Genomic DNA, 27,603 nt, shown 5'->3' on the forward strand with positions numbered 1-27,603 from the left:
CCGCACGCAGCGCCCGATCCCGGCCCGCGGCGGCGGACGCGGCCTCCCGGCCCCATGGAGGGGGACAAGGTGAGGGGCAGCGGCCGGGCGAGCGGGGCAGGGGCGGGGGACAGCGCCGGGGGACAGCGCCGGTGTCTCCTCTGCTGCCCCGAGAACCCCCGCGGCTCTGCTGGGGCCGGTCGGGTCGCCTTGTTTTGTCGGCACGGCGGCGAATCCCCCCCACCGCAACAGCCGTAGCAAGGCAATCCTTACCCCTCCCGCAGGGGGATGAGGCTGTACCAGCCGCACATCCTCCTGCTGAAGGGAATAGGTGGTTAAGGAAATACCCGTTGCTTCACGTTCTAGATAAAAGTGTGTTTAGTAATTGATGCTCCCGTAACCGCTAATTGTCGGGCTTTAGTTCTTCAGGAACACACGTAACTTTTGCATTAAGGTGTTAAATTATTGAGCGTTTGTAGAGCTCCAGGATAAAGGAAGCAAAACCACATGCGCATGCTAACATCAATTACTGTGTGATATTTTCACTTGAAAAAGTAGAAGTGCCAAATCAGTGAGCTAGTGAGTTGTGATGGGAAAGTTAAACTTTTGATCTAAAAGTTTTCAGGTGTGTCGCTGTGAGTGCCAAAGAGCCGGAGGCAGTGGCAGGAACAGCCATACTGAGGAACCCCCCTTTTGCTGCCTCTGTTCTCGTGCTCCTACCTATTTGTGGGCTCTCAAATTGGCAACTCATATTGGAAATAAGAAAGATAAATGTTTACATGTAAAAAATAAAGTACTTTGCTCTGGCTTAAAAATTAAAGACAGAATTTTGTCTTGCTGTTCTTTTTTTTCTTTTTCTTTAGAATTGTATGTAATTGAATTCTTATGTTACTTAAAAACAGTATGTTCTGGAAACCTCTTATCTTTCTAGTTGTGAGGGAAGAAGCCCGTGCTGATCTCTTTCAAAGTTTATCTATAGGAACAAGATTTGTTCCACTGACTGCTTTTTCTTTAGATTAAAGGACAGATTCTTAAATGGCAAAGTTTTTCATAGCACTTTTTGAGTTCAGTAACTCTGTGTCATTTCATGTAAGCTGAATGCTCTCAGGTGGATGAATTAAGTTAAACTCCAGTGTCATTTAAGTAACTAATCTTAATCTGGATTTAAATGAGTATATAAGTAGTCTAAATTAGCAGACAGGTGAGAAAGTTCTATAAATCCTTTCAAAGTTTGTTTTAAACATTTTTATGTGAACATTTAGCTGCAGAGGGACAGTGGTCTCAATGTTATTAAGACCGTCATGAAATATCTCCTGTTTGTTTATTATACTCCTGAAAAAGCAGAGATTTAAGTGGAAAATGATCATACACAAAATCAACAGCTTCTGGTTGTGGTGGGGAGGTGAAAACTGCAGACTGCAGAAAACTGGCAGATTCATATTATGGGGTGCCAGAGAATCACATATGAATGTTTACTGCATGCTTTTTGCCTCAGCTTTGCAATAAACCTGAAGCTGCCTTATCTGGTGTTCTGTTGGTTATGCTGATTTTATGCTATTAGCATCATTAGCATTCTTTCTTTGTTTGCTGATGCATACATAAGTATTGTCTAAAACCAAAACGTGATCATATATTAGTGATTTTAAATAGGTTATTGTTTGAGACTATAATACAGCATTCTGCTCTCTTCCCATCCATATCCTTTCTTCCAGGTTACATTCACTCAAGTTCTGTTGAATTTCTTAGGCTTTGTTAAAGCTTGACTTAAGAAAATTCTCAGCTTTGTTTTTACTTTCTCATCTGACTTTCAGCAGTAGCAAATATATGCATTCTTTGGTTTTTTGCGTTTTTAAAGTATCAGAAGAAAATAAAACTTAAAGGGCACTTTCTTTTTGTTACAAATGCTGCCTTCTTGGGACTTCTCCTTGACTTTAGATGAAATTTACCAGTCCACTATAATCTTCTAAAAAATTGAAGTTTGAAAACACAAGACTTTTTTAATGTAGAGTAATTTAAAATATATATATACTGTTAAAATACTGCTTCCATATAAATAATTAACAAAAAAAAAATGGGCACCATATGTTTATTTTCTTCCACCAGTGCAACTCATCGTTACAATATTTATCAGTGATTATTTTGTTAATCTTCAGTAGCTTTTGCCAAGTCTAAATAAGGGTAGCCTGATCACATCACTTTGGATATAGTCATCATCCTCCAATGAACTAGTTAAAATACTTAATCGATTAAAATTCCTCCTTTCCCTTAATGATCTCAAACAATAGGATTTTTTTATTTAGTCTTTTTAACAGCAATCAAGCAGCCAAGTGCAGGAGCTCTGCAAATGAAAATAGAAGAAATATAACCTATTTTACTAGGGAGCACTTTAGTGAAACAATCATCATGTGTACTTTGATTAGTTTCATTATCTTTTTGCTTTTTACCTTCAGTGTTACATACAAATATTTAACATGCAGTCAACTTATACATGTATTCTGAGCTTCAGGCTTCTTCCAGGTCCAGTCAGATGAAGTTTACTGTAAATAGATGTTAGAGCTAAATCAAATTGCTGTTTGCATTATTCTTTCAGAGATAGTTGCCATGTGTACCTTGATCCTTACCTTAGAAATATGATTGATTGTTAAATGATTTACTTCTCTCTGCAATTTGGTTACTCAGTCTCTTCTGCATTTTGTGTTCTAGAGAAGAACCAAAGAAGATACTTGGAAAGCAGAGGAACTTAGGAAACATCTTAAGGTGGTTTTATTTTATTTCTGCTAGTCTTGATGTTAAGTTACCTTACAGCACTAGAATTTATTGGTGGTTTAAACATAAAGAATTGACTGTTCTACAAGCCACTCTGCTTTGTGGGATCTGTAGTAGCTCTTTAACACTTTCTGGTGCACCAGACACTTCAAATCTGCGTCATTGAATACAAATGGTACAGAGCTTTAATGTGTAGCTGCTGAGTTCCTTGTCGCAACTGACTGTTCTGGAATCTCACCAGTCCAAGGTTATCCAGAGGCTGGTCCACTCAGCTGTTTCTAGCTGCATGAGTCATATAAGATTACTCTAGTAATTTCTAAATTCGGTAAATGGAAATAATACATTGTTACAGTAATCACACAGCAGTGAATGGGGTCTGATTTTCTGGCCACCCAAATACAAGTGACAGCTATGCTTTATGTATACTTATTCACTTTCCTACAATGTATATTACCTATTTTATTTATTTTCATCATCTATCATGTTTGTCATGTGTTTTTAAACTGGTTAATTACATTATCCCCTGGTCAAATAGGCATTCAGGCTCCAGTCAGTTATATAACTGATATTCATATTAGGTTTGTGTTGTATTTTTTAAAACCTGTTTTATATTTTGTATCTTATTATTCCATTTATTAATTCTTTTTACTGTAAGCACAGACATAATGTTACTATTTACAAATTAAGCCTATCAGCATTTTAATAGGGTTTGGGAAATTAAATACACATTTAGTAATCCAGCAATATTTTTTTTCACATGAATATACTCTTATCAAAATAGATTGCTGAATTACAATGATAGATTTTTTTATTTTGTTTCAGGCATCACTAGCAGATAGTCAAAATGAAGACCAAAAACACAGAGAAAAGAAACTGCAGAGAGATAGGACTGTTCATGATATAGACCCTAACAGACATGAACACAAAGACAGAGAGAAGAGCAAGGAAAGAACAAGAGAGAGAGAGAGGTTTAAATCCAGTGAAAGGGACAGGGTTAAAAGGAGAGAGAGAGAAAGGGAAAAAGAATACCAAAGAGGAGACCGAGAGGGACACAAAGATAAGGTTCAAGAGTCACATTTGGAGGAGGAGAGACACAGTGTACTAAAACATAAGGACAAGGAGAGTGGTAGAGAACGAGACAAAAAATACAAGACATATGAGATAAAGCAAATAGATCCACAAAATAATCTGAAATCATTTGAAGAAAGAGATACAGAACATCACAGAAGAAGAGAAATCAGGCATCGCTTGGGTAAGTAACTTTGGGTTGTTGCTGTACTTGGAAATATTTGATATTTAGATAGGAATACTCTGAAAGCACACCCATCTGTGCAGAGAGGATAAAACAGGCAGGTGTGAGTAGCTGCTGGCATGTGTGTCGTTATGGAATGTTGTGGTAACCTACTTTTATTTTGATGCTTTAAAAAAAATTGTTGCTTGTTTCCCTTCCTCTGAAGAGAGGATGGATGCCACTGGTTTTGTTGATCAGTGCCTAGACATTCTCTACTGAGTGGTCCATTCACTTGCAGGGTGATAACTGAATACAGTAGCATGTGTCATTACTCTTACCATTACACAAACAAAACTGGATGGATTTGTTAGGAGAGAAGAAGGAGTAACCAGCTTTGGAGAGAGAATTTCAAGAGAATTCCTTTTTAGAAAGCTCTTATGTTAGAGAAAATATGCTGCTAAAATACTGTTTTCTAGATGCTAGAATTAATTATACAGAGTTTGAGTACTATAAAATTTGTTCCCTAATTTATACATCTGGTTTCTAGAGGAGGAGAAAGCAAGAACTGAAGAGCGAGAAAGAAGACATAAAGCACAGAAGGTAAAGGAAAGGAAATTAGTGAAGTGTTTCCATAACTGAGTAAGATAAAATTGTAGAAAAATGAAGAAACTGGATCAGACTGCAACTCCCAAGAAATCCAAGAGATGCATAGGTAGTAAGGTGCTGACAAGTGTTCAAAACACAAAAAAAATGTATCTCAGCTACCCCACTTTAAGGACATATTTAATTCTTTTTTTTTTTTAAGTAAACATGAAATAAAATTTTCATAGCAAACAGTGCTTCATTTTTGTACAGCTACATCAAATGTTTCCATCTGCTATTTATGCCTTTATTACAAGGGTAATTCATAGTGTACATCCTGCTTTAGACCACCTACTAAACAAGAATTAAATTTTTGTGTGAAGAACATCTAATCCAAAGAATTTTCTGTAGCAAAGTGTGCAGTATCACAGAAGAAATACCAGAATCTCAAGTGCAGTTATAATTTGAAACTTGTTATCATAGGAAATAAAAAAAAAATGACTGGAAGATCCATGTGACAGAAAGATTAAGTGCTTACAATTCAATCATTTTAAAGGTAAAAAAATTGATAGATTTGTGAAGATAAAACAGTCTTGGAGAACTTTTTAACCCTTTAATATTATTTTCCTCTTTGCAGGATAGTGATGTAAGAAAGAAAGCTGAGAAGGTTTTAGCCTACAAAGTTGAAGAAGGTGAACGTGTGCACAAGTTACAGAAACATCAAGAGCTGGATAAAGAGAGAGAAAGAAGACACAGAGAAAAAAAAGAACTTTCTGTTGGGACAGAAAAAGAGAGGCTTTCTAAAGAGAAAAGTCATAAACATTATGGAAAAGAGGAGGAAGAAAAACATAAATCAAGGAGGTCTAAAGAAAAATCTTCCCATGGAGACAGAGAAGGGCCAGCAGCAGAAGCTAATAAGATTCTAAAAAGTAGCGAAAATGAAAGAAAGAAGCATGATCTAAGGGTAAGTTTTGTTAAAACATTACCGTATCACTTACTTCAGTCATTGATACATTGTTGCTAGGTGCAGAGGGATTCCTTGTGGAACAGGGGCATATGATCCGCCAGGAGACTCTGGGCAACCCAGGGCTGCTGCGGAAGAAGCCCTGAAGGGGCCTCAGGCTGCAGACGGGCTTGCCAAGACACCTGGCAGCGGGCAGCCTTGAACAGCCTTGGGCAAAGTTACACACTGGTCGGCTCCCCCGCCGCTTAGAGGCCGTCCCGTGGGAATAGGGCGTGAATCTTTGTAAAGTAGATATAAGTTGGTGTAAGTGAACAATAAAGGGAGCACGATGCTCATATCCTATCGGTGTTCGTGTCGTGACTCTGGCCGGTCTCCCCAGCACTCGGAACCCCCCCCGCTAAAGCTAGGAATGATAAAAAGACTAGAATTTAGAGGCAACATTTTCTGAAATTTGAGGCTGAAGTGGTGGAAGAAAACACTACATCTGCATTTAAGTATGCTAATTCAGAATTGATTCCTTCCGTAAAACTTAAACGAAAAAATTGCCTAAATGTTAGAAATCTCTTTTATTCATAAAATTCTTTCTTGCTATGACTTCTGAAATTTTTACAAACACTTTGTCATAAGGCTTGAGGTCCATTAAATTTTATTGGCTGCCTTTATAGGAAAAAGTGCGATTTTAATAGAAGCTACTTTTATGTTGTCTATGAAGGGAGCACAGCTGTCCAGCTCATAAGTAGGTATGTGAATATAGACCCTTTATATTTGTGGGGTTTGCCTCTACTTCTGAACCCACAAAATGTCTTTTATGTTTCTAATAGGGATCATGATGTTATATTCTAGAGACTTAATCAAAACTTTGTCATTTTTTACTGATTTTTGTAAGTGTTCATTCTACAAGAATGGGAGAGGGATATCTAGTAATATGTAGCTCTTGAAATCCAATGTTGTATGGAACACACAACAGTTGAGATGGTCTAGGGTAGTTTCTTCTGCTGCCTAAAGAGTGAAGATGTACAATATAAATAAAATTTCAGAGCTGTATTTTCTAGTGAAAATACCAGTCATCTTCAGTGTAGGGGCCCTCCATGAGTGATTCCTGTAACTGACTTTCTGCAGCAGACAAGAGGAGTCTATCGGGGCTTGCTCAAGGTTTGACTTCCTTGGAAGTTTACTCAGGTAGAGAACACACACTCTGGTGCTTCTGTCCCTGTTTTCTGAAGTTCATGGATAGAGACAAATACCTTTATCTTAACCTATTGAATACATTTCCAAACTTAGGCAAATGATCATAACACAGAATTTAAGAGTCAAGTCCCTCTATTGGGAATTAAAAATGCCTGAGACTGTTATCTGTCCCTGGGTCCAGTTTGTGTGAGTTGTTGCAGTATATACTGTTAAAATCTCTTTCTTTGGAACAGGCTGGCCACAGCCTTCCAAGGTCAGACCGTAGCCCCTGCCAGTTTTTCAGAACATCTTACAAGCAATGACTGAAATAAAGAATAGTCTGTAATTGAACAACTCATTAATAATCTTTCTTACTGTTTGATAACAGTACTACTAATACAGGTTCATACACATATTTCCTCCCTGCATTTCTGACTCATGAATATTGTGACTTCTTTTACAGAACAGTGAATACAAAAAGAAGGAGAGAATTCAAGAAGAAATGAGCCATCAGCTTGTAAGGTAAATTCAGAGATTTAAAATAATTATGTACTAGATGGTGTCTACTAAGATTCAGTCATCAGCATAAATTCTTAATCTCACATATCTGGGGTTAATATAATTTTTTTTCATAGGCCCAATACAATAGCAATTAAAAAAAAAAGTCTGTGTGTTGCCTCTAAAGTGATTCAGATAAAAATGTATATATTTGTATTCCACTAATTATTTTTCTACACCTAATAACAAGAGATATTTTGCAGTCCTTGTAAACTTACATATATATTAATCTGGGCACTTAGTTTGGGAGACAGAAATGCTGTATTTTGCTACCTGGAAATTCACTATGCAGTCATGTGGACACATGTAAGTTGCATGATGAACTACACAGGACTCTCTTATGCTGTGTCAGCAGTGCTGAATATGCAGGCAATGTTTTGAAGCTGTTGCTGCTGAGGTTGTGGCTGAGTCACTGTTTGTGCATAGCTGGGGAAGAAGAGTTCAGCCATTCCTGAATGGCAGGGAAGGCAGTATGGTTCAGTGGGATGTTCTGAAACCCTGGTTCAGCTTCAAGCACTGTTAATGTTGAATCATTCTTGATTTTTTATAGCAGGATCCAGCCAAATTTTAATTTTTATTGTTGCCTTGTCATATGTTTATCAGTCCCAATGGCAGTATATACAAATACTCAATTAAGAAGTAAAAATATTTTCTTCTTGAGGTCTGATACTTTTATTTATAAAATAATCAAATAGATTATTAAGGAGCACAGCTTGTTGTTCATTTGCTCCTGCTCTCTGACTCTGATTGTATTGTCCTCATGAATAAGACCTCTGAATGAAAAAACAGGTTTGAAATCAGTCTTTGATTTATAGCTTTTGAGCATATTGCACCAACCTGATCTTGATCTCTGGTTTGCTGTGGGTATTAATACAAGTAATAAATGTGTGGGTTTAATAATTCTTTTTCCTCACTACTATTTCTTGACTTTTGATGCAATTATAGGTGTTAAATTTGGACAAAGTTTCTGAATTTTTTGCTGGTTAATCACTTGGTTGTTTCGTTACCCTTTTGTATCATAGATCTATAAAAATACTTGTAGAAATATTTCAGCTAATTGGAAATTTCCAACTGTTTTTTCCTTTTCAGGAAAAAAAGCTTTTTTTTTTTTTCTAAAACAAAAAAAATGCCCAGAAAACAAAACTGAAGCGGAACTGCTTTTCTACAAGTTAACCAATAAAACCATTCTCTTTTTGTATAGGACTGTAAAAGATAAAGGAAAACTCATTGAAAAAGAGGAGACAGACACAAGACAAGAGGTAAAACTAAGGAAGAGAAAATTATTTTAAAATTTTGAAATTATTTAAGTTATTTTTCTGTTTTTAAATGGACAGGTGCAGATAGAGCCAAATTTTCAGCCTGATGCTGAAGTTGTATAGACTTGGGTTTATTTGCAACAGTCTGTGCAGATACAGGCAAACTCTACCATAAAAATTTTCAAAAGTTTTGTGATATTTTCAACTGTTTGATTCAGCTCATCTTTAAGTGTGAATTGTCTGTGGTGAGGACCTAAATTTCGTTTGTAGTTTGTGGAGAGAAATAGGCAATTCAGTCCTTTTATATTTGGTTTCTGTTTCCATTGTCTTCTCTGTCTTCATTGGCAGTAGGAGGCAACCTAGGAGGGTGAAATCCCTGCTTAAGACCTGACTCAACAGGGAGAATTAAATCAAATTCCAGGGCTTTGCATTTTATGCTGTTGATTTTTCTGGTGTATTTGTTGCTCCAAATTCCTTCCAGGTATTCCAGCATGACTTCGTAATCCTGCTTTGCATTGACAATATATATGTTTTCTCTATAAATTCTTTGAAGTAGGAACCCACACAACTACTGACAGGTGGAGGTTTTTAGTGTGTAAAAACTGCATGTGTAACAGATGCAAGGTTGTAAACATTTGTGTTATTAATAAAGCTGACAGCTCTGTAGGCATTTTCTGAGGTGATCATAGTAAGGTAATAAAGATGCCAAAGTAGCCTGATAGCTAATAACGACTCATCGTTGTGAATGTATTACTAAAGGTGTCTGACTAATTGTAATAAGGATTTTTTAAAAAATTCTGTGAATTATACTACATGAATTAGTCACTGCTGAGTACCTGCAACCTTGCAGGCAGAACAAATTAGAGAAATTTCTCACAACCTAAGTTATACTGGGGGACTCAATCTGTTAATAAAATAGTACAAATGTTGAAACCAGGAAAGCAGAGACGTGGATACAACAGGATAATAAGATAATTTTTATATATAAATAATTTTGCTAACATTGAATCCTCTTTTTACATGGAATAAGACTTATGATATCCCAGCAATAACTTCAAATAAATTTCCTTTCTCTAAATTTTTAATTTGATCAAAATAATGCCATTTATTTATGACAACTTCCCTGGTTTCAACCCTTGCAATATTTTATTAGCAGATTGAGTCCCCCAGTGTAACGTAGGTTAGGGATAATTTTGTCTAGTCCTCAAAAGGGTAGAGCAGTCTTATTTTGTTGTTACACCATCACTGAAATGATAGGCAACACAACTGTTTTTATGTCTTTTCCAGTAAAAATACTGGTAGAAAAATAGTTGGTCTTCCCAAGATAAGGTTGAGTTCTGGTTTTCTTCCTGTACTATTGGTTTCAGTAATTATCACTTGATAATACACTTTTATTTACCTGTATAAACTATATGCTGTATATTTGCTTGAAAATGTAGAAATAGCTGAGAACAACAAATCTATTTTATTCTAAGATTTGGCAGGTAAGAGATTTTTTTGGTAAGATTATTTAACAGCTTCATTTATTTTTCTCATTTAGGAAATGAAAGATGCACACATATCTAATCCAGACACAGGACTTGATGATTTTTCACCAGATTATGAAGATGACTTTGAAGTAAGTGAAAGTATACAGTTGTCTGTCTGAAGTAATTCTTAAGCATCAAAACAGAGAATAACTTTGTTCACAGAAATAAACAGGATGTTACATGGTTTTTATTTATTTTTTTGGTGACTGTGACCTTAACTTGTCTAACAGTAGACAGTGAGTAATTAAAATGTTATGTAGAAACTCTCTGCTACGTATTTAGTTAGTTTTCATCAGAGGTTGGGAACCGACTTTTGGTTTTGAGTTGAAGTGTTCACAAAAGTCTTTCTCTACCTTTCTGGATTTCAATTACTTAAATGACTTTCTGTGAAAAATGATTAAATAATCAGAGCTAATAATTTCAGATAAAAAAACTTTTAAAAGCATGTTTGTTTATCATTGCAAAAATATCATAGGAAAAAGGTATAGACACACAGCATTCACTTCACTAATTAGTTTAATTGAACTCCCTGTTTTATAGCTCTCTTTTGTCTACTTTAAAGTTATTAGGATACAAGAGTGTATTGGATGTGCTTTCATTGTGAGCTGAACTAGAATCATCTTTGTTCAGTGAGGGTAGAATTCATCTCCACTCATGTCAGGAGTGATGATTTCCACTGTTGACCTGGTCACTGTAGTGGCCCTTTGCCACTCAGTGAAGAGAAATAAGCACATTTAAGACTTGTTCATATCATGTGTGTTAGGTGATTATTTTAGCATGACATGGATTGTCTTAGTTTAGTGAATTTATTAAAGTTTGACCCTTAGGCATGGACAGGGAGTGTGGTAGTTCAGTAAATGTGAGCCTGCCATTAAAGGACAGCTTGAATTAAAACTGTCAAATAAGCAACTTTATACATCCCTGAAGCATTTATGCCACTGAACACTGTTATTTTATCTTTTTAAAGAGCACATAATTCACCGAAACATATAGTATCTACTTTAGGACATTAAATTAAGAAACTATTTTGGGCACTGTAGAACAACACTGAGATTATCTTATCTTGATTAAAATTACTGCACAATCAAGAGATGCCATTTTCCCTCCATCAGTTATTTTAGAATGCTTTTTATTCAGAGGATTTATAGCCATCTGTATGAGGTTTTTATTTTGGCACTGTTTTATAATTTCTGTAAAAGTTCTTGAAAAAGGTATCTATAGTCCCTGTTTACTAAGTATTGAAAGTTCGTTACTTTCAAAGGACTATGAAGATGATTTTGAAGATGATGAAGACAAAAGCAGTGAAGAAAGAGATGCAGGAGAAAAGCAGAGAGAGGTTCCATTTTCCAGAACATCAGAAATTGAAGAAATTCAAAGAGCAATTACTGCAGAAAATGATAGAATTTTTACTCCATTGCCGAAGAAACTGGAAAATGGAAGAAAGGAACTAGTCATGGGTATGTGATTAGATACCCGTGTTTTTTTATTAAATGTGTGAATAACACATACAACTTACAAGTCAGCAGGCCACCTTTTCTAGAAGTCTGCCTAAAGGCCAAAATCTGGTCCTCTGGATGAGTCATGTAGGTTTGTGGGTAAGCACTGTAACGTCCACATTACTAAATGATTCATAGACATTACTAATCATTTAAAATGTGAAATACAAAAATGAACAGACTGACATTTAATACATCTTATTTTGGGTAAGAGGAGCATATGAGAGTCTGGATTTTGAAAACTTGAGGAGTGCTGGAACAGTTTGGGACTTCTGCTGGCATTAAATTCACCTTTTTCTTTTAAGCAAATTTGAAGCAACTGTTCTGGGAGGGAAGGCAAGAGAAATATCAATACTACTCAAATATATAGCACTTAGTCACTTTTAAATGCAGGCTCTTTCTGAAATGTTGTCTGGCATTCAGTTGATCTGATACCTGTGAGTGCCAGAGCTACTTATGTAACTGCAGTTGTGGTTCTTCTTTGCAGCCTGCACTGAAGTGAGCAGCCATCTAGAATCATTGTACAAAAGAATATTTAATATATTTTTAGTCTGGTTTATACAAAGTTAGTACAGTCATGGAAGAATAGCATGGAATTTCAGTAAGTCTTCACAGCATCTCTTAAAGATCTTTTCTAGCGTAGAAGAGTCTCTGATTCAGTCGATAGATTTTCAGTTAATGGTCATTGCAGTCAGAACCAGTATACTGTAATGTAAATTTCTTTTTGCAGAAGATTTATGCAATTATTATTTTTCTAGTGAACAATACAGAATCAATAAAGATTTTTAAATTTCAAAATTGTAGCACTTGTTGCTTTATTCTTAATTACACAATGTGTTCTTTTTTTGATGACCTTTTGATCTCGTGTGCCTAAAATGGTGGTTGATCAGTCTGGTAATTATTTTTATAAGTTTAAAAGCATTTTACAAGTATTGTCTAAAAAGGCAGTCATCCTTTGAGGAAATGGAACACCATTAGTCCTGACTGGAAGTTGGATCTTAAGGTCAATTAGCTACAGCCTAGCCAGAAAGGGGGTAAGATAGACGTGACATCAGTTGTTGTAATTGGTCTCTTAACTGTGGCTTTTTAAGGAACAGTTTTCAATGCTTTCCTTCTTCATCCAAGGACATTAGTTAAGCCTGTGTTGATGAGGTTCTCCACTACCTGTAGAGATGAGTTCTTACTCAGAGGTGTAGTGTGCACATGGTGAAGTCTGTGTGACTTTAATACAATTTTTAGAATTGATCATAGAGCGTTTTATTGTACACAGGGGGACAAGTGACCTGCTGATGGCAAGAGAAAGAAAGAGGCACTTAGTGCATCATAGTCTTCTAAAGTAAAAATTACAATCATCAGTCATTTTGAGTTGATTGATTGATAAAGAACCATTGTAAGGGCCATATGCTGGCCCATTACTGAAGTTAAACTCATTGTAATTAAAAGGTGATAGGGCGTTTTGTGTAACATGCGAGCCAGTAACTTTTAGTAGCTGTGTTGTAACAAATCTGCTTTTTAGACTTAACATTTTCATGTGCTTTTAAGTGTGAACTGTAACTCTTATGTTTTACAATATCACAGAAAGGCAAGATTCTTCTGTCAGAAGCTCTTTTTGTGGAATATTCATGGATTTCCAAATGGCAAGCCAACGACAAAGCAGTCGAAGTATGGCCAGTAAGCAGAAGTAAGTGTATTTTAAATAATCCACACAAAATGGCAGTTCACTATGTGAGATGTAGTTTTCATTATATTTGAAATATGTGAAGTTTAGAAACTTGAGCCGTATGGAATCAAATGTTTTGTTAACTAGCAGTAATTAATTCTTAAGTAAATATAATTTACAGGTATTGCTTCATGTCATTTTATAAGAGAAATGTATCTATATATCAGTTTATGTGCATTATTTTATTACAGAATGAGTTGTCAGGATTGTAATTTCTTTGTATAATGCTTCAGTCACTTAATTAGATATTGACTTAAAGTACTAAAGAGCAAGCTTTTTAGTTACCATCAGGTCTCTGCAGGACTTTTTTGAAATAATCAAGAATATATGGTGCATGTAGTTGCCAAAATAGCACGTTCCCTTTCAGGGATAACACCAATTACTGTAAAAATATGCTACTACTGATCTAAAATTGATCTAGATTTGAGATACCTAAGACATCTCCATATTTTAAAGAAACAAATTGATGCCTGCTTTTTGTGGAACCTCCAGATTTGTCTGAAGCACTGTATGTATCTCCAATTCTTTGTTACAATGCTGGATGCATAAAGCAAGATTATTAAATGTTGTTGTTAATACTAGATTCCACTGTTTCATGGCTGCACATCAGTGGCTAATCTTTACATAAGGGAGATTTTATTGTCTAAGGTACTTAACTCACATTGCCTAAAATTTTATGCTCAAATTTTTACACAAGTTCATTGTCTAGGTTTCCCCTCTAGACACTGGAGACAGATTAAGAAACTCAGGAAGGCATCTCTGAAGAATTGCCTTCTGAAATGTTTGTCAGCCTCTGCTGATTATGTACCATGACTGATTATGACTATGTTTATAACTCTGTGTGCTTGCTAACAACATACACAGCCTGTGAAGATAAGTATTTTCATGGAAAGAGAAAGGGGTTGTGGAATTTAATGCTGTGATAATGCATTACTACCAGTAAATAGACTGAAAGCATCCCATAAATGAATTGTGGGACTTGGGAGTTGTAAATTATAAATATAAACTTATTAGTTTATTTTAAGGATTTGTCTGCATGCACCATTAAGGTTTGTAGCTAGTAAGCAACTTTCATATGTTTGAGTTAGATCTCAGCAATCTATGCCGGTGTTTGTGAAGAGGTGATATATTAGGAAGCACAAGTTAAAATAAAATGTGGGTAAGAATATGCAATAGATGTCATCAAGTAGCAAAAAGGAGATGCAAAAATTGTCCTTATGCATAAAGAAAAATTCACCTTAAAATACTGATGAAATTTGAGCTCTTGTTGCTCTGTCTTTTCCTTTTTCAAATACCATCTTTCTGAGAAGAAGCCATAACTAGGGCATGCATCTGCAAGGCTGTTTATTGTGGAATTGCTACAGATCCATAATTGTATCTGGTTTGTATTTATATATCACTTTTAAGTACATTAAAAAAGCCTGCAAGCGCAAGAGAGAGAAAGGGAGACTGCAAAAATTGTCTCGTTGTCAAAGACTGCACTAGAGCAAGAGCCTGGAATTGACTTGTAAGCAGACATCTCTATGTAATTCAAGCAGTTCACTCTTAAAATGAAATATCTTAACAGCTTTATGGCATTAAAGCAGATAGATAGTTGTGTGAATTGTGACAAAAACTGTCAGTCTTTTCATTATCCACACATCCATACAAGTGGAATGATAAGAATCTCTTTGTAGCTGATGGTAATAAGTAATATCACGGTTTCTTAGTTGACGAAGTAAGATGCAGTATATGCGGGTAGACTAGTTTTCCAATTAAGAATCAAAATATAGATTTATTTGTGAGCAAAAATGAAAAAAATTAAGGTAGGCAGAAAATAAAAGAATTGAGGGAAGATGGATAAGACAGCTGAGTCACGTTTTATCATTCCAACAGGGGAATTTAGAAAGATTTGGCATTTCATAGGACAAAGAGACTCAACTATCTCAAATCCTGTACAATATGCTAATCTTACTCCAGACAAAAAATCCAAGTGGAAAAATGCACATCTTCCTCTATCTAGAGTACTAATTTCCATACAGTTTAGACCAAGTCCAATTGTCCAGTAAATGATGATTTTTTTTTTGAGGCCTCGTGTTAGGCCAAGAGGTCAGCATCCGTGTCCACAGGTTATGAATCTGCAGTAAATTAATTAAATGTATATATTTAAAATATATTTTAGGATTGCTGCTAATATTGTTTGTTTCCTTAGTGATGTAAAGAGGTACAAGTTCAGTCTGTTGCATATGTCTAACAAAGCTAGGACGTTACAGACGGTCTTTATAAAGCATGTACACATAGGAGTGATGTGAGTTAATAAAATGAATTTAGGAGAATTATCCACTGTCCTAACTACAGAAGAAAAAGACATTCATCTGTCACCTCACAGAACAGCTTTGGAATACTTAGGCAAGATGGTCTGCTGAGATTTTGATAGTTTGGCTTTTGTAAAAAACCATGTTAAGTTTGCCATTTGCAATTAGTGTTGCATTTTCAAATATGATCATTATCTCAGCATAACATTAAATGAGACCTCATAACAGTATTGTATGTACTTCTATTGATATATTTTTATCTGCTAATTAATGTTGGCACAACTTCACATATTTTAAAGGATTGTTAGATCTCTGGTACTATACAACATCAGGTTGTCATTCCTTAGGAATACCAAATGCTTGGTCTTAACCATTTTTGTGTTTCTCTCTTGTAATTCATCCTAAAGAAAACGGAGTTCAGAACTTCTGCCACTAATTGACCTGGATTTCTCAGTTAGTTTTTCATTACTGGATTTGCCCCCTGTCAATGAGTACGACATGTATATCAGGAATTTTGGTAAAATGAACACTAAGCAGGTGCGTAACAAATACACAGTAACATTTAAATCCTCAAAGTGCTGATCCTCCTTCTGGAAAATAATCTTCCTTAAAAAATAAAGTTGCTAAAGCTACCAGGACATAAAGTAATAAATTAATAATATTCATCTCTAAACCTCAATTTCTATAAAGCAATGATCTCGAAACTTTTGGCCAGACAGGCCATTTCCTTTCTGTATTAGAAGAGGACTCTCATTATCCTTCCCTATTTTCAAAAGGCTTTCTGTCTGTCTGTGGCCCACTGTCCTCAGATATGCTGGGTTTGGTGTTTACACATCATGGAAGACATTCTGTATTTTTGCAATATTATTTATTTAGCACTGTGGTGTGAAATGTGGTAAAATGTACATGCACAAAATAGTGACAGTGTGTCAGTTTGCTCAGGTCTGAATTTACAAACAGAAAAGTTTGAGCTTCAAATTTCAGTTTTAAAATTACTAAGTTCTATTGAGTTATGTGCTGTCATTCTTAGTTGTGTAACCCATATACTGATGATCACTTTTATCTTTCTACTTTAGGCATATGTTCAGTGTAACGAGGATAATCTTGATAGAGACATTCAGACTGAGGAAGTTGAGACATCGGAGAAATGGACACAGCATCCAGGAGAAAGTGCTCTTGTATCTGGAGGTGAAGAAGATTTTAGTCTTACTCACTTGTGGATGAGTGCATGTCACGTAAACTTTCTCTTTGGTATCCATTACTTGTGAGAATCTATAGAGTGGCAGGCTGCATTGATAGCAAGCTGACATAGGCACTCTGAATCCTCATGTGGAGGCTATGAAAAACAAATGGCAGAAATAGTTTTTCCTTCTGGCTTGATGTTTCCGTTGGCAGCAAAAATGAGTCTCCAACAGATCTTGTTCTTCAGTGCTGTTATTTCTGCTGAAGATAAGTTGATTCCTGCCGCTCTCCTCTTGCTTAAAAATTGAATTGTCCTTATACTTTTCTTAACTGATTCCCTTTTGAAGCTTCAAGCTTAGTTTCTGTTTTTCACAGGTCCCATAAGCAACCAGGATACATCAGTGAATGGAGCTCCAGCACCTAAAATTGATTCTCAAAGATTAACAAATTTTCTCCAGTCTGCTTGCCAGGTACACTTATATCCTTAATATCCCTTATGAGCTATGTGCATAAGTATACAATGTGAGAGATCACTTACAGTTCTTGTTCTGACTAATTTAAATAAATTACTTAAATAATACTCATTATCAAAGGGAATAATCTCTCTGCAAAGGAATGGAATCAGAGCTGTGCAACTTTTATGTCTGTAAAGCTGTATTTGCAAAGTTACAAAATTAGGAAGAAGTTGATAAAGGTTTATGAAATTAATCCACATAACTTTAGAAAGCTACAAATAGCAAAGCTGAAAGATAAGATGACCCTTTTATTTCTATAAATGTAATTATGTTTGAAAGGTGGTTGCTGTTTTGCTAGAGGAAGATCAAGTTGCAACACAACCCAGGAAACTAAGATCTCGACAAACCAGTCTGTCTATTAGTGATAGCTGTTTCCAGTTAAATACTAACCAGCCATTCCTCCATGGTAAGGGAACTTTATTCTATACCTTTTAGTGTACAGAGTGAACTCTTCTTTCTTATGCAAACTACCATGTTCTTTGTCATTACTGTGCAAGTAGCACATATCAGGATATACAGATGATGTAAATGTCACTTTTCTTCTAATTGCACTAATTTTGCTGGAACTCTGTGCAGATTGATTTCACATAGGGAACGTCAGAGCATCTTACAAGGAATATATTCCATCTATTCCAACTAGAAAAGCCAGCAATTAATATAATGTGTGTAATTTCTTGTCCCTGTTGTTGAAGGGCCATCCCAACAGGTGTAATTTTGTTTGGGCTCTTTATGCAGTAGGGCCAAAGTTACAAATAAAGGCAGGTTATTGAACAGGAACACTGTAGCCTGATATATTTCAAAAGCAATTGTATCTTCTCCATATAAACAGTAGCTGTTCAGATGAAAAGTGAAAAATAGAGCATCTGTAATTATGTTAGGAAGGCCCATTCTAACAGAACCCTATGTCATCTAACATGAACACATGAGATGAGACAAAAAAAGCCTGGCCTGTGCTGTTTCCTGTTTGAGACTCAGTTTAATTTTCAGTATATATACTGACATCAGATCAGATTGGCTTGCTTATGCCCAGAATAATTATTCTATTAATTTCCTGGCTCTCTTCCTTTTTGCTTTCTACTTCTAATATTTTGGATGCATTCTTTAGTCCCTCCTTTTTTATTGTACAGCTTCAAAAGCAACACAGTGTTAATAGAAATATTCTTCATAATTACATCTTAGTTTCTTTGTTTGTTGCTATAGCAGCTAAATATGCTTTTCCATCTGCAGTGAGTTTGCTTTTTCACTTATTGCTTTTCTTTCTTGATGTTTTTTTTTATGGTTTAGACCGAAAAATACCCTGCTTATATGTCTCTCAAGTTCAGAGGCAGGCACTACTTTCTGTTCATGGATTACCTGAAAAGGCAGGTGTTGGTTTGCTGAGCAGAAAGAGCCTCATATGTGTTTGGAACATCTGGCAGCCCTCCAGTCCTCAGAAAGTTTTAATATGTGATTCAGAGGTATGTTTTAGTGACATTGTATATTTGCCCATCAATTAAAAGACTTTATTTGAAGATTTTATTTTTACTTGGGGTCTTTCTTTTGTCTTGCAAAATATGCCATCTTATATCTTTTGAGAAACACATTTGAGCCTGGTGAACAAAGCGCTATTCTCATTCTATTTTGTGCTCCAGAACTAGATTGTAGTGATGATCATGGTGTTTCATTGGTTGTTTTGATTGTTTAATTTTGACTCTATTTCATGGTTGAAGAGTAAATGGAAGTAAAACATCTGGTTCAGATGTTGTTAGGACTTCTCTCTACACATCATTCTCGTACAGTTGAGTGACCCCCCTTCAGCTTTGTGGCAGTAGATGTAGATTACACAATTGTTTTGAAAAGGGAAGGCCTACTGAAAGTCTTGTATCCTCCTTCCCTTTTAAATAGATTGCCCTTCTGCCATAAACACATGTAATCTCTGCTTTCTGGGTTTACATGCTCACAGACTTATTTCAGACTCATCAAATCATTGACCTTTATCACAATACCAACCCTGTATGTTTTTGCTGTTTAACAGGTGATATGTTGCTGCTTTAGTCCCAGTAAAGCAACATTAGTTTTTGCTGGAACAGTAGACGGTTCATTGTTGGTGTGGGATCTTCGAGAGGACTCAAGAATGCACCCTTGTATGATGATCAGTGAAACTGAATGGGCATTTAGAGTTCCCACATTTTCCACGGGTGAGTACATGTGCATCCTGGTTAGTCATTTTGTGCACAGTGAAATTGTCACCTAAGTGTTGATGTTTCTGTAATGTTCATGCAAGATATCCTAGAGCAAAGAATAACATACAGCAATAATTTTGTAAATAATTTTATTATTTCAAAACAACTCCTTCTTTATGTGTTTTTCCCTTTTTGTGTATGTGTGCAGGTGCTGTGATTTCACAGGTCCATGTAATGATAGGACAAGGGGAAATGACCATAATCTGAAGGAGGGTAGGCTTAGGTTAGTTATTAGGAAGGCATTTTTTCCTGTGAGGGTGGTGAGGCTCTGGCACAGGTTGTCCAGAGAAGCTGTGGGTGCTCCATCCCTGCAAGTGTTCAAGGCCAGGCTGGATGGGGCTCTGAGAAACCTGGCATAGTGGAAGGTGTCCCTGCCCATGGCAGGGAGTAGGATCAGGATGATCTTTAAGATTCCTTCCAATTCAAACCATTCTATGATTTTCTGATTTAACTTTGGCTGTGGTACTATTATTTTTCTGAAACACGCCACTACACGCATTCACAAAATCCTCTTTCCTTCACAAGTGTTTCTAATTGTAGCAGCCATGTAAAAGTAAACAGTAATTGGTGGTAGATAGACTTTCTATTTTCTTAATAGATCAAAGATGTTTGGTCTTGTGTTGTACACTGGGAGTCAAATGTATGTGTACAGTTTCGTTTAGTTTCTTATGTAAGCAGGCAGGTTTAATGCTGGACACTTAGGAAGCTTTAATGCCTTCAGTCTTAAGTGAGATTAAGTTCTGTGCACAGGGCAAGTCCAGAAAACATGAGTATCTGACAAAGAACACACATTGAAATTACACTAAACACACATTTGCCTTAAAATGCTATTAAAGGGTCAATATATATTTTCTTGTGGTGAATACTTTGTTTCGGGATTTTTCAGGATACTTTCTACTAAGAGTAATTTTTCTTCAATTTTGTCTTCTTTTATAGTAAACAGTGATTACCCCTGTTGTTTATGGAGCTTGAAATAATCATAATTCTTTCCCTGGTAACTCTGAAGTGGCAGATTTTAATGAAATGTCTGGTACAGTGGCATAAATGGTGCATCAGTCATTTGGAAAATGAGAATTGAATAGAAATACTGAAATACTGATTTATCTAGTAGTATTTTGTTAATTTAGGAAACAGTTTGCAGTATTGTATTTGAGACTTGTGCAAAGTTCATTATTTACCATTCTTTCTTTGAAATCATCATTCTCCCATAAACTGAAAAGTGATTAAGGTTTTGTTGTTGTTTTTTTGTGGAAAGTACTATGTTTAACTTTCATTATCCTTATTTACAGATGGCATTCTGAACTCAGTAAACCACACCTCTCCTATACTGGCAGTGGAACCTGTCTCAACTTCTCTCAGCAGTGACCACAGTTATGGGCTCTCAAGCCTCTCTTACCAGGAAGGTATGTAAGCTGCTCTTCTAAGAATCAATACATCTGAGTATTTCTTTAGGTATCTAGTGAAACAGATACATCATAGCCAAACTCCAGTTTATAATCCCAGTCGACATCTTTAGTTGTTTATAGTATCAATTGCATACAACATTCATGTTTGTTTTCTGCTCTCATTTTTATGTAATGTGCATTCAGTGCAGCATCATGTCAGATGTGGGTGCGTGCTTGTTACAATGTCTGTTTTCCAGGCAATATTTCCATGATAAAAAAAGTCATCACTCAAAAACTGCCTTTGAAAGAATCTTAGTGCTTCTCTAATATCCAAAAAAATCCCTGTCTGAGTCAGTGGAGCAACTTGCTTATATCTGAAAGCACTTGAAATGTATGGCTGTGATTTGAAACTGGTGGTTTTCCTGTGCCTTTTGCCTGGTTTTTCTTATGACCAACCTTTGCAAAGAAACTCTAATCCTCACATCCTCAAATTCTCAGACAGTGTGCTAGGGAAGACATTATCACTTCCATTGCAGATTTGTACTTTGAAATCCACAGTGGTTTGAAGAAATGTGCTGCATATTGCAGGTTTTACAAGATTTCATCTGTTTCACTTTATGTTCCCTTCCAAAGTCCATGCAGAACCCAGACGTTTAAAAAAGATGCAGACAGAGATCATCTGCTTTTCTGGTAGGACAAACTGCACATACTGGAATAGAGATGTAGAAGAGACTGTTTGAGTTGGAAGGGACGTACAGGGATCATCCAGTCCAACTGCCTGATCAGTTCAGGGCTGACCAAGTTAAAACAGGTTGTTAAGGGCATTGTCCAAACACCTCCTGAACACTGACAGGCTTGGAGCATTGTCCACCTCTCTAGGAAGCCTTGACCACGCTGTCAATAAAGAAAGTTTCATGCCTTTTTTCCCCTTCAGTAGAATTAGGGCACTTTGCCTTTTTATGCAGCTGAGAGGACTGTAGAAGTTTCAGAGGGTGTATTCATGTAGGAAATGTTTCAAATCCTTTGATACTGTTCAGGAGCAAGGTCAGTGTATGAATATAAATTGTTGCCATTCCTTCCTTAGAAATGTCAGGCCCTCCATTTCAGATAGCTTCAATGGATGAAAATGGAATCCTCAATATGTGGGTGAGTAATACATGTATGAAAAGAGAGTATAATGTGTAATAAAATACTTCAAATATAACAATTTAACAATATAACAAATTCAGAATTTCTTATGAAAACTGCTTCCCTGAAAAGTACAGCAACACTAACCATTCTGTTGGAATTCTACTCAAAAGTTTTGATCTGACTCCCTAACGTTATCTTTAGGCAAAAGTATTAACAGGTACATGAATTCATGAAAAAAGGCAATCAGTAGTTTTGCTTCATAAAAATATGTTCACGTATTTCTATTAGTTGATTAATCGTTCTCAGTCCTCTTTCACCCACCTACTTTATTTCAGAATCACAGTGGTGTCAAAGACTGTACTGAATGTAGGGGAGGAATTAAATTCATAATTTATATAAAACAAATATTCAGGAGATAAAAAGTGAAAATCAGAGGATAAAATTTCATTGCCTAAAATATGATGGTCAGGAAAGCACCAGGCCTGCTGCCCTTAATTACTGTCCTGACAACTTTTCTGTCACACGTTTTCAGTGGCTTTCTTCTTGATGCAGCTTTGGCCCAGCTGCTGAACCTGTGAATGATAAGGCATAGAAGTATTTCACCTCTGTGCCAGTAATCAAGTTCCTTAAAGCCTTAACTTTAATTACTTTAGTAACTTTATGTTTTGGTTTGAAAGACAGGTGTCTGCTAAGGAAGGCAGGAGCCCCCCTTAGAATGGCAGATGCAAGCCCCCTTCCCTCCAAGTTATTATAATTTTGAAATCAAGGGGCTTTTAGGCAAAGATGTGGGAAATAAGAATAACAGTTCTTTACTATTACGTATCTATATGTGTATAACCAGTCAAACAAGCAGCAATAACCATGGCAGTACCAGCAAACAATCCCAAACCCAGTCCCAGCCTTCTCGGCTGTCGGGCCCTTTCCCCTCGGGTGCAGTTCCGCTCGCAGCCGGCAGGGGCGCTGGCGGCTCCCGGTGAGCAGGGCAGGTGCGATGGTTCCCCCGCGGCTGCAGGGGGCGCTCCGGAGCGAGCTCGGGGAGCACGCGGCACTGGCGGCCTGGGATCCCGGGAAGGGATGGGACAAAGGCTTCACAAAGCCCTGGGCAGCCGATCCCGGTGTCCGGCCGGACCCTCGGGAACAGCAGGCTGGAACGGCAGGGACGAGCACAAATCCCGGGTGGCAGATGAGGTGTATCCAAACGGGGAACCCCCCGGAGGTCTGGGCAGGCAGGGTGAGCACGGCTACAGCGTAGCGAAGGCTCCAAGCAGCGGCGGGGCAGGGCGGCCACGGCCCGGCTCCCAGCGGGGCAGGGAAGGCGGGCCTGGGATCCTGGGGTTTCTCCAGCAGAAGGAAAAGCAGCCGAAGAAAGCAGCCTCTCTCTCTGTCCAAATGCCAGAGACCGACTGCCCACACACCCAGGTGAAACAAAAGAGTAGCCAGATGCACCCCACCCTCTGTAGCCAGCTCTTTTGTTTTTCTGAAGTACCCAGCCATTTGCTCCCCTAGCAACATGAATGGGGAAAATTCCTTTAACAGAAAAGAAAAACCCAAGAGAGCTCCTAAAACCCCAACACTTTAGTAGCAACAGATTCAAGCCAACTGTTCTACCCTTTTAATTTCATGTGTAGTGGAAAGCACAGGGAATGCATTACAATTCCTTGTTTAGTGAGGGGTTTTTTGTGACTGACCAACAAGATGCCAACTAGCAATTAAGTGTAGAATGTAGCTTTCCATATTCTGCTTTCCATCAGGGAACATCCAGCAGGCATGTGAAGCTATTTTTAGAATTGCAGACATTGACAGGGAAGAGAGAATCTACCTGTAATGTTAAACCTGTCTCTCCAAACAGTCCTTTAGAGTCATTGCTGTTTCTATTATATTATAGTTATTACTATTACAACTGCTTAAAAAACTTCCAAGTCTGGTACATATTGATTGCTTGTTAATGTTAAATATTGACCTTTCAGGTAGTTGTTGAATTACAAAAAGTGGATCTAGCTGGGTCACAAACTGACTTAGGTGAGTACTGTACATTAGAGGTAGAATAAAATGCTCCAGTTTTGAGCCTATGAAGTGAAAAGAGAAAGGAAGAGTCACTGATGCCAAGAAGTAGTTTAGAAGAAGGCAAAATTATTGAGAAAAAGATTAATTCTGAATAGTTCATAGCTGATGTTTGAGGTTGTTGTTTAGGTATAATGAGAATCATTTTCACTGCTATCTAAATCTCATCTGCTAATTTTGTATTGGTAATTGCCACTAGACAGCCACATTTCTTATAATGTCAAAGCAGTTTTTTGTGTTGTCAACAGCTTTTTTTTCAAAGAATATGAAATTCTATGTCTTTGGTCCTCCTTTTTATACTCTAGTTTTAAGCAGACCTGTTATAATGCTTTTGTTGTTGCTTGTGTCTCCATTCTGAGAATTGTCCTGAAAGGTCTTTTGTAGGTGAGATACTTAATTTAGTGTGAAAAAAATTTTCTGTGAACAAATGGAAGAACTAAGTCCATTCCACCCTTTTTGAGTTACGCAAATGAAGAAAATTACATTCTTTGTTCTTTAAACAAATTTACACTTACATGCTTACCTAACTGGAAAAGACTGTGACTAAAATCCTTGTACATTTGAAAATACATCAATAAACAATGAAGCAATGCTAGCAAACTAGAATTTTTGATCAGTTTCTGTAAGCTCATGTGCAATGTCAGGCTATATTAAGCTGTTAAAGCTGGGCATTATGTCTGTAGAGAGGTACATTTTAAAGTTATGGTCATGTGTTGACACAGTTCTATTGCAACCAGCAGTAAAATTTTTTTTCCTCTTCAAAAAATTCTTGTCTTTGAAGGATTTGAATTTATGTTGTTCTCTACTAGCAAGTAACACAGACCAACTTTATGGTGCATTATTGCAGTATCTCATTACTATAATACATTGTCAAGGATCCAAGTAACATAAATGTGCATTTTAACCATTGCTAGAATTGGGTCTTAAAAAGTGCTGAAAAAGAAACATGTTTAAAAAAAGAAACTATTTTTCTATTTCTGTCAAAGATTGTGACTCTTCAGATTTGAATTCTGAAGCGTATTACCTTACGATTTATTTATTGCACTTTTCTTAATGCAAAGTGCTTAAATCAGTTCAAATAATAATTTTGTATAATTTTAGGTTTAGTTCCTGGAGGGAAAGTGAAGTTAGTACATAGCTCTACTGTGGATTTGAATAACAGGTAAGAAAACTGGGACATTTCAATTTTACATATGTATCTCACAAAGCTTATTTTTTCCTATACTTTGCTAATTTGCTGTTACATAAGATACATTAAACATTATTTTCTGTTTGTGGGGGTTTTTTAATACACGTTTCTTCATAGATCTAGACATAGACATTTTAGATCAAGAGTTTCTGTGTGAACTTGCACAGCTTTAGGAGACAATTTCCTGTGTTAGTGTCATCTTTTGCCTTTGCCATTTTCTTCAGCCTTTTCCCAAAGGATATTAGCCAGAGAATGCTGCAGACACTGACTATTAAATTCCTGTCTTCTAATCCCAATCACTTCATTGTTGGAACGAACATTGTGAGTAGCATGCTGGAATTCATCTTGTTGAATTTTTGTTTTTAAAATTTATAATTTGAGCCTATTATTAATATATGTTAGCTATTGAAATTTGTTAGCTAGTAAGCATCTTTTGAAGTAGCAGCTCTGTGAATTATTTAACTTTTTCCTGTTATACCAATAATGCAACTTTTGTTTAATTAATTTTCTTTATATTGTTCATAGGGTCTGGTAGGCCATGGTACAAGACATGATTTAAAAGTTGTTCCAAGGCTATTCAGGCCTCAGGAGAGCAGACTGAGATCAATAAGCATCACTGCAATTGATTTCTTCCCTTTTGGAAAGCCACTTTTTTTGGTATGAAAACATTTTAATAGAAGTTTCATTTTTTAAGCACTTGCTTGATGTATTTAAACTAGATGTGGTAGTTGATTTACCTCACTGATTCCAATCTGCCAATGAAGGATGACAAAAAAGATCATAGAATCATAGAATCATTTAGGTTAGGAAAAGACCCCCAAGATCATCAAGTCCCACCCTTAAACCATCACTGCCAAGTCCACCAGTAAGCCGTGTACCTAAACACCACTTTTTATATCTTGCTTAGTTTGTTTTGTTCCAGAAGGTATTTTTTTTTTTTTACTATGGCATAGGTTGGCTGTTCAGATGGAAGTATTAGATTACACCAGATGACATCAGAGTACCCCCTCATGCAGTGGAATGACAGCACAAAGGGCCAGCCAATTATTGCCCTGCAATGGGCTTTGACAAGACCTGCTGTGTTCTTTGCCCTGGATGCATCATCCAATATTTACATTTGGGATCTTCTGGAAAATGATTTGTTGCCTGTGGCAAAGCAGACTATCCCATCAGAGAAGTAAGTGCTTTCTTTTTAACAAAATATTAATATTGTTGTATGGGGTTTTTTACTTGACTTTAAATGGTCATTAGAATTTGCTTTTCTATTTTGTGAACTACCAAAGGTGTGGAAACAAACTACAGTGAGCTAAATTTTGACTGTCTTCCCTAGGCAAAAGTTAGCCTTGCTGAATATCCCTCAAACTGAAAGTTTTCTTTGTATCCTTGTAAACTATAGCAACACACTGCTAGCTTTTGGAGAAAGTATTACAATTTTTAAATTTTTTACACTGTACTGGAAAATGCCATCAAACATTGTTCATTTTTACAAGCTTGAAATAATTTTCAACCATGATTAGAAATTGATGATGAAATGAATGGGGGAAGAATTGCATGTTATATTTACATTAAATGTTTGCAACTTGTGAAAAGCTAAAAAACATGCTGGCACTTAAGCAGAAAAGAAGAATAATTTAGTTGACTGTAAGTAACCTGATACAAACATGTTCAAAAGCACCAATTTCTATTTATTTTGCCTCAATTAAAGAACACTCCCCTGTTTTTCTGATTTCAGGGTTGTAACTATGGCTCTGCTGGGAGAGCCAGAAAAAGCAAATGGATTGTTAGGCATCGTGCTGGCCAAGGAATCTGGACAGATAGACATTCAGTATGTAAAGAAGAAGTGGGCATTACCTCAGCCTGAGGAATCTGACAAACTGCATTCTATTTTAATGCAGTCTTTTTAGAAACAGGGTTGTACAATTTATTGCAAAATGTGTAGTTTATTTTTGACTTAAATTAAAAGGTTTGTAATGTAATTTTGTATTTGTATATAACTTGTATATATTTTAAAGACTATCAATACAATATTTCAATTGAAACAATATATTTTATCATAAAAATAACAGAATCAAATTTACCATTATTGTACTCAAAAATATGATGGTTGTGTTTCGTTATTGAAAGTACTCTAGATGTACATATATTTTTTAAAAATAGCGAGAATACATTCCTATAAATTGCACTGCTGATTCTCATTAATCCACTCTGAAGGAAATCACAGCAATTCTTTGGCAAACATGAAGTTGTATTTTTGTACAACCTGGATGTGGGGAGGTTTCCACCTTTGGGGCTCTTAAACATTAATTCTTGGTAAAACTTTCATGTGTCTACCTAAAGACCTTATGCAAACATATCAAAATAAAAATTAACATCACA

General features: G+C 36.3%; 1 protein-coding gene across 1 annotated transcript; it reads left to right on the forward strand.

Annotated features, from left to right (window-relative positions):
• Window positions 1–20: 20 nt before the first annotated feature.
• On the forward strand, window positions 21–27,603 carry DYNC2I1 (dynein 2 intermediate chain 1). The gene is made up of 24 exons (XM_082295686.1): window positions 21–69; window positions 2,683–2,736; window positions 3,568–3,997; window positions 4,524–4,576; window positions 5,196–5,522; window positions 7,153–7,211; window positions 8,449–8,506; window positions 10,044–10,121; window positions 11,294–11,489; window positions 13,107–13,209; window positions 15,950–16,079; window positions 16,619–16,730; window positions 17,100–17,194; window positions 17,519–17,645; window positions 18,524–18,696; window positions 19,254–19,416; window positions 20,751–20,864; window positions 21,931–21,992; window positions 23,945–23,996; window positions 25,140–25,200; window positions 25,452–25,548; window positions 25,753–25,884; window positions 26,181–26,404; window positions 26,960–27,603. Exons 1-24 carry the CDS (start codon window positions 55–57, stop codon window positions 27,129–27,131), a joined length of 3,087 nt encoding a protein of 1,028 aa, XP_082151812.1. The 5' UTR covers window positions 21–54; the 3' UTR covers window positions 27,132–27,603.

This window comes from Coloeus monedula (genome assembly GCF_965178545.1).
Source record: "Coloeus monedula genome assembly, chromosome: 1".
NCBI lineage: Eukaryota > Metazoa > Chordata > Aves > Passeriformes > Corvidae > Coloeus > Coloeus monedula.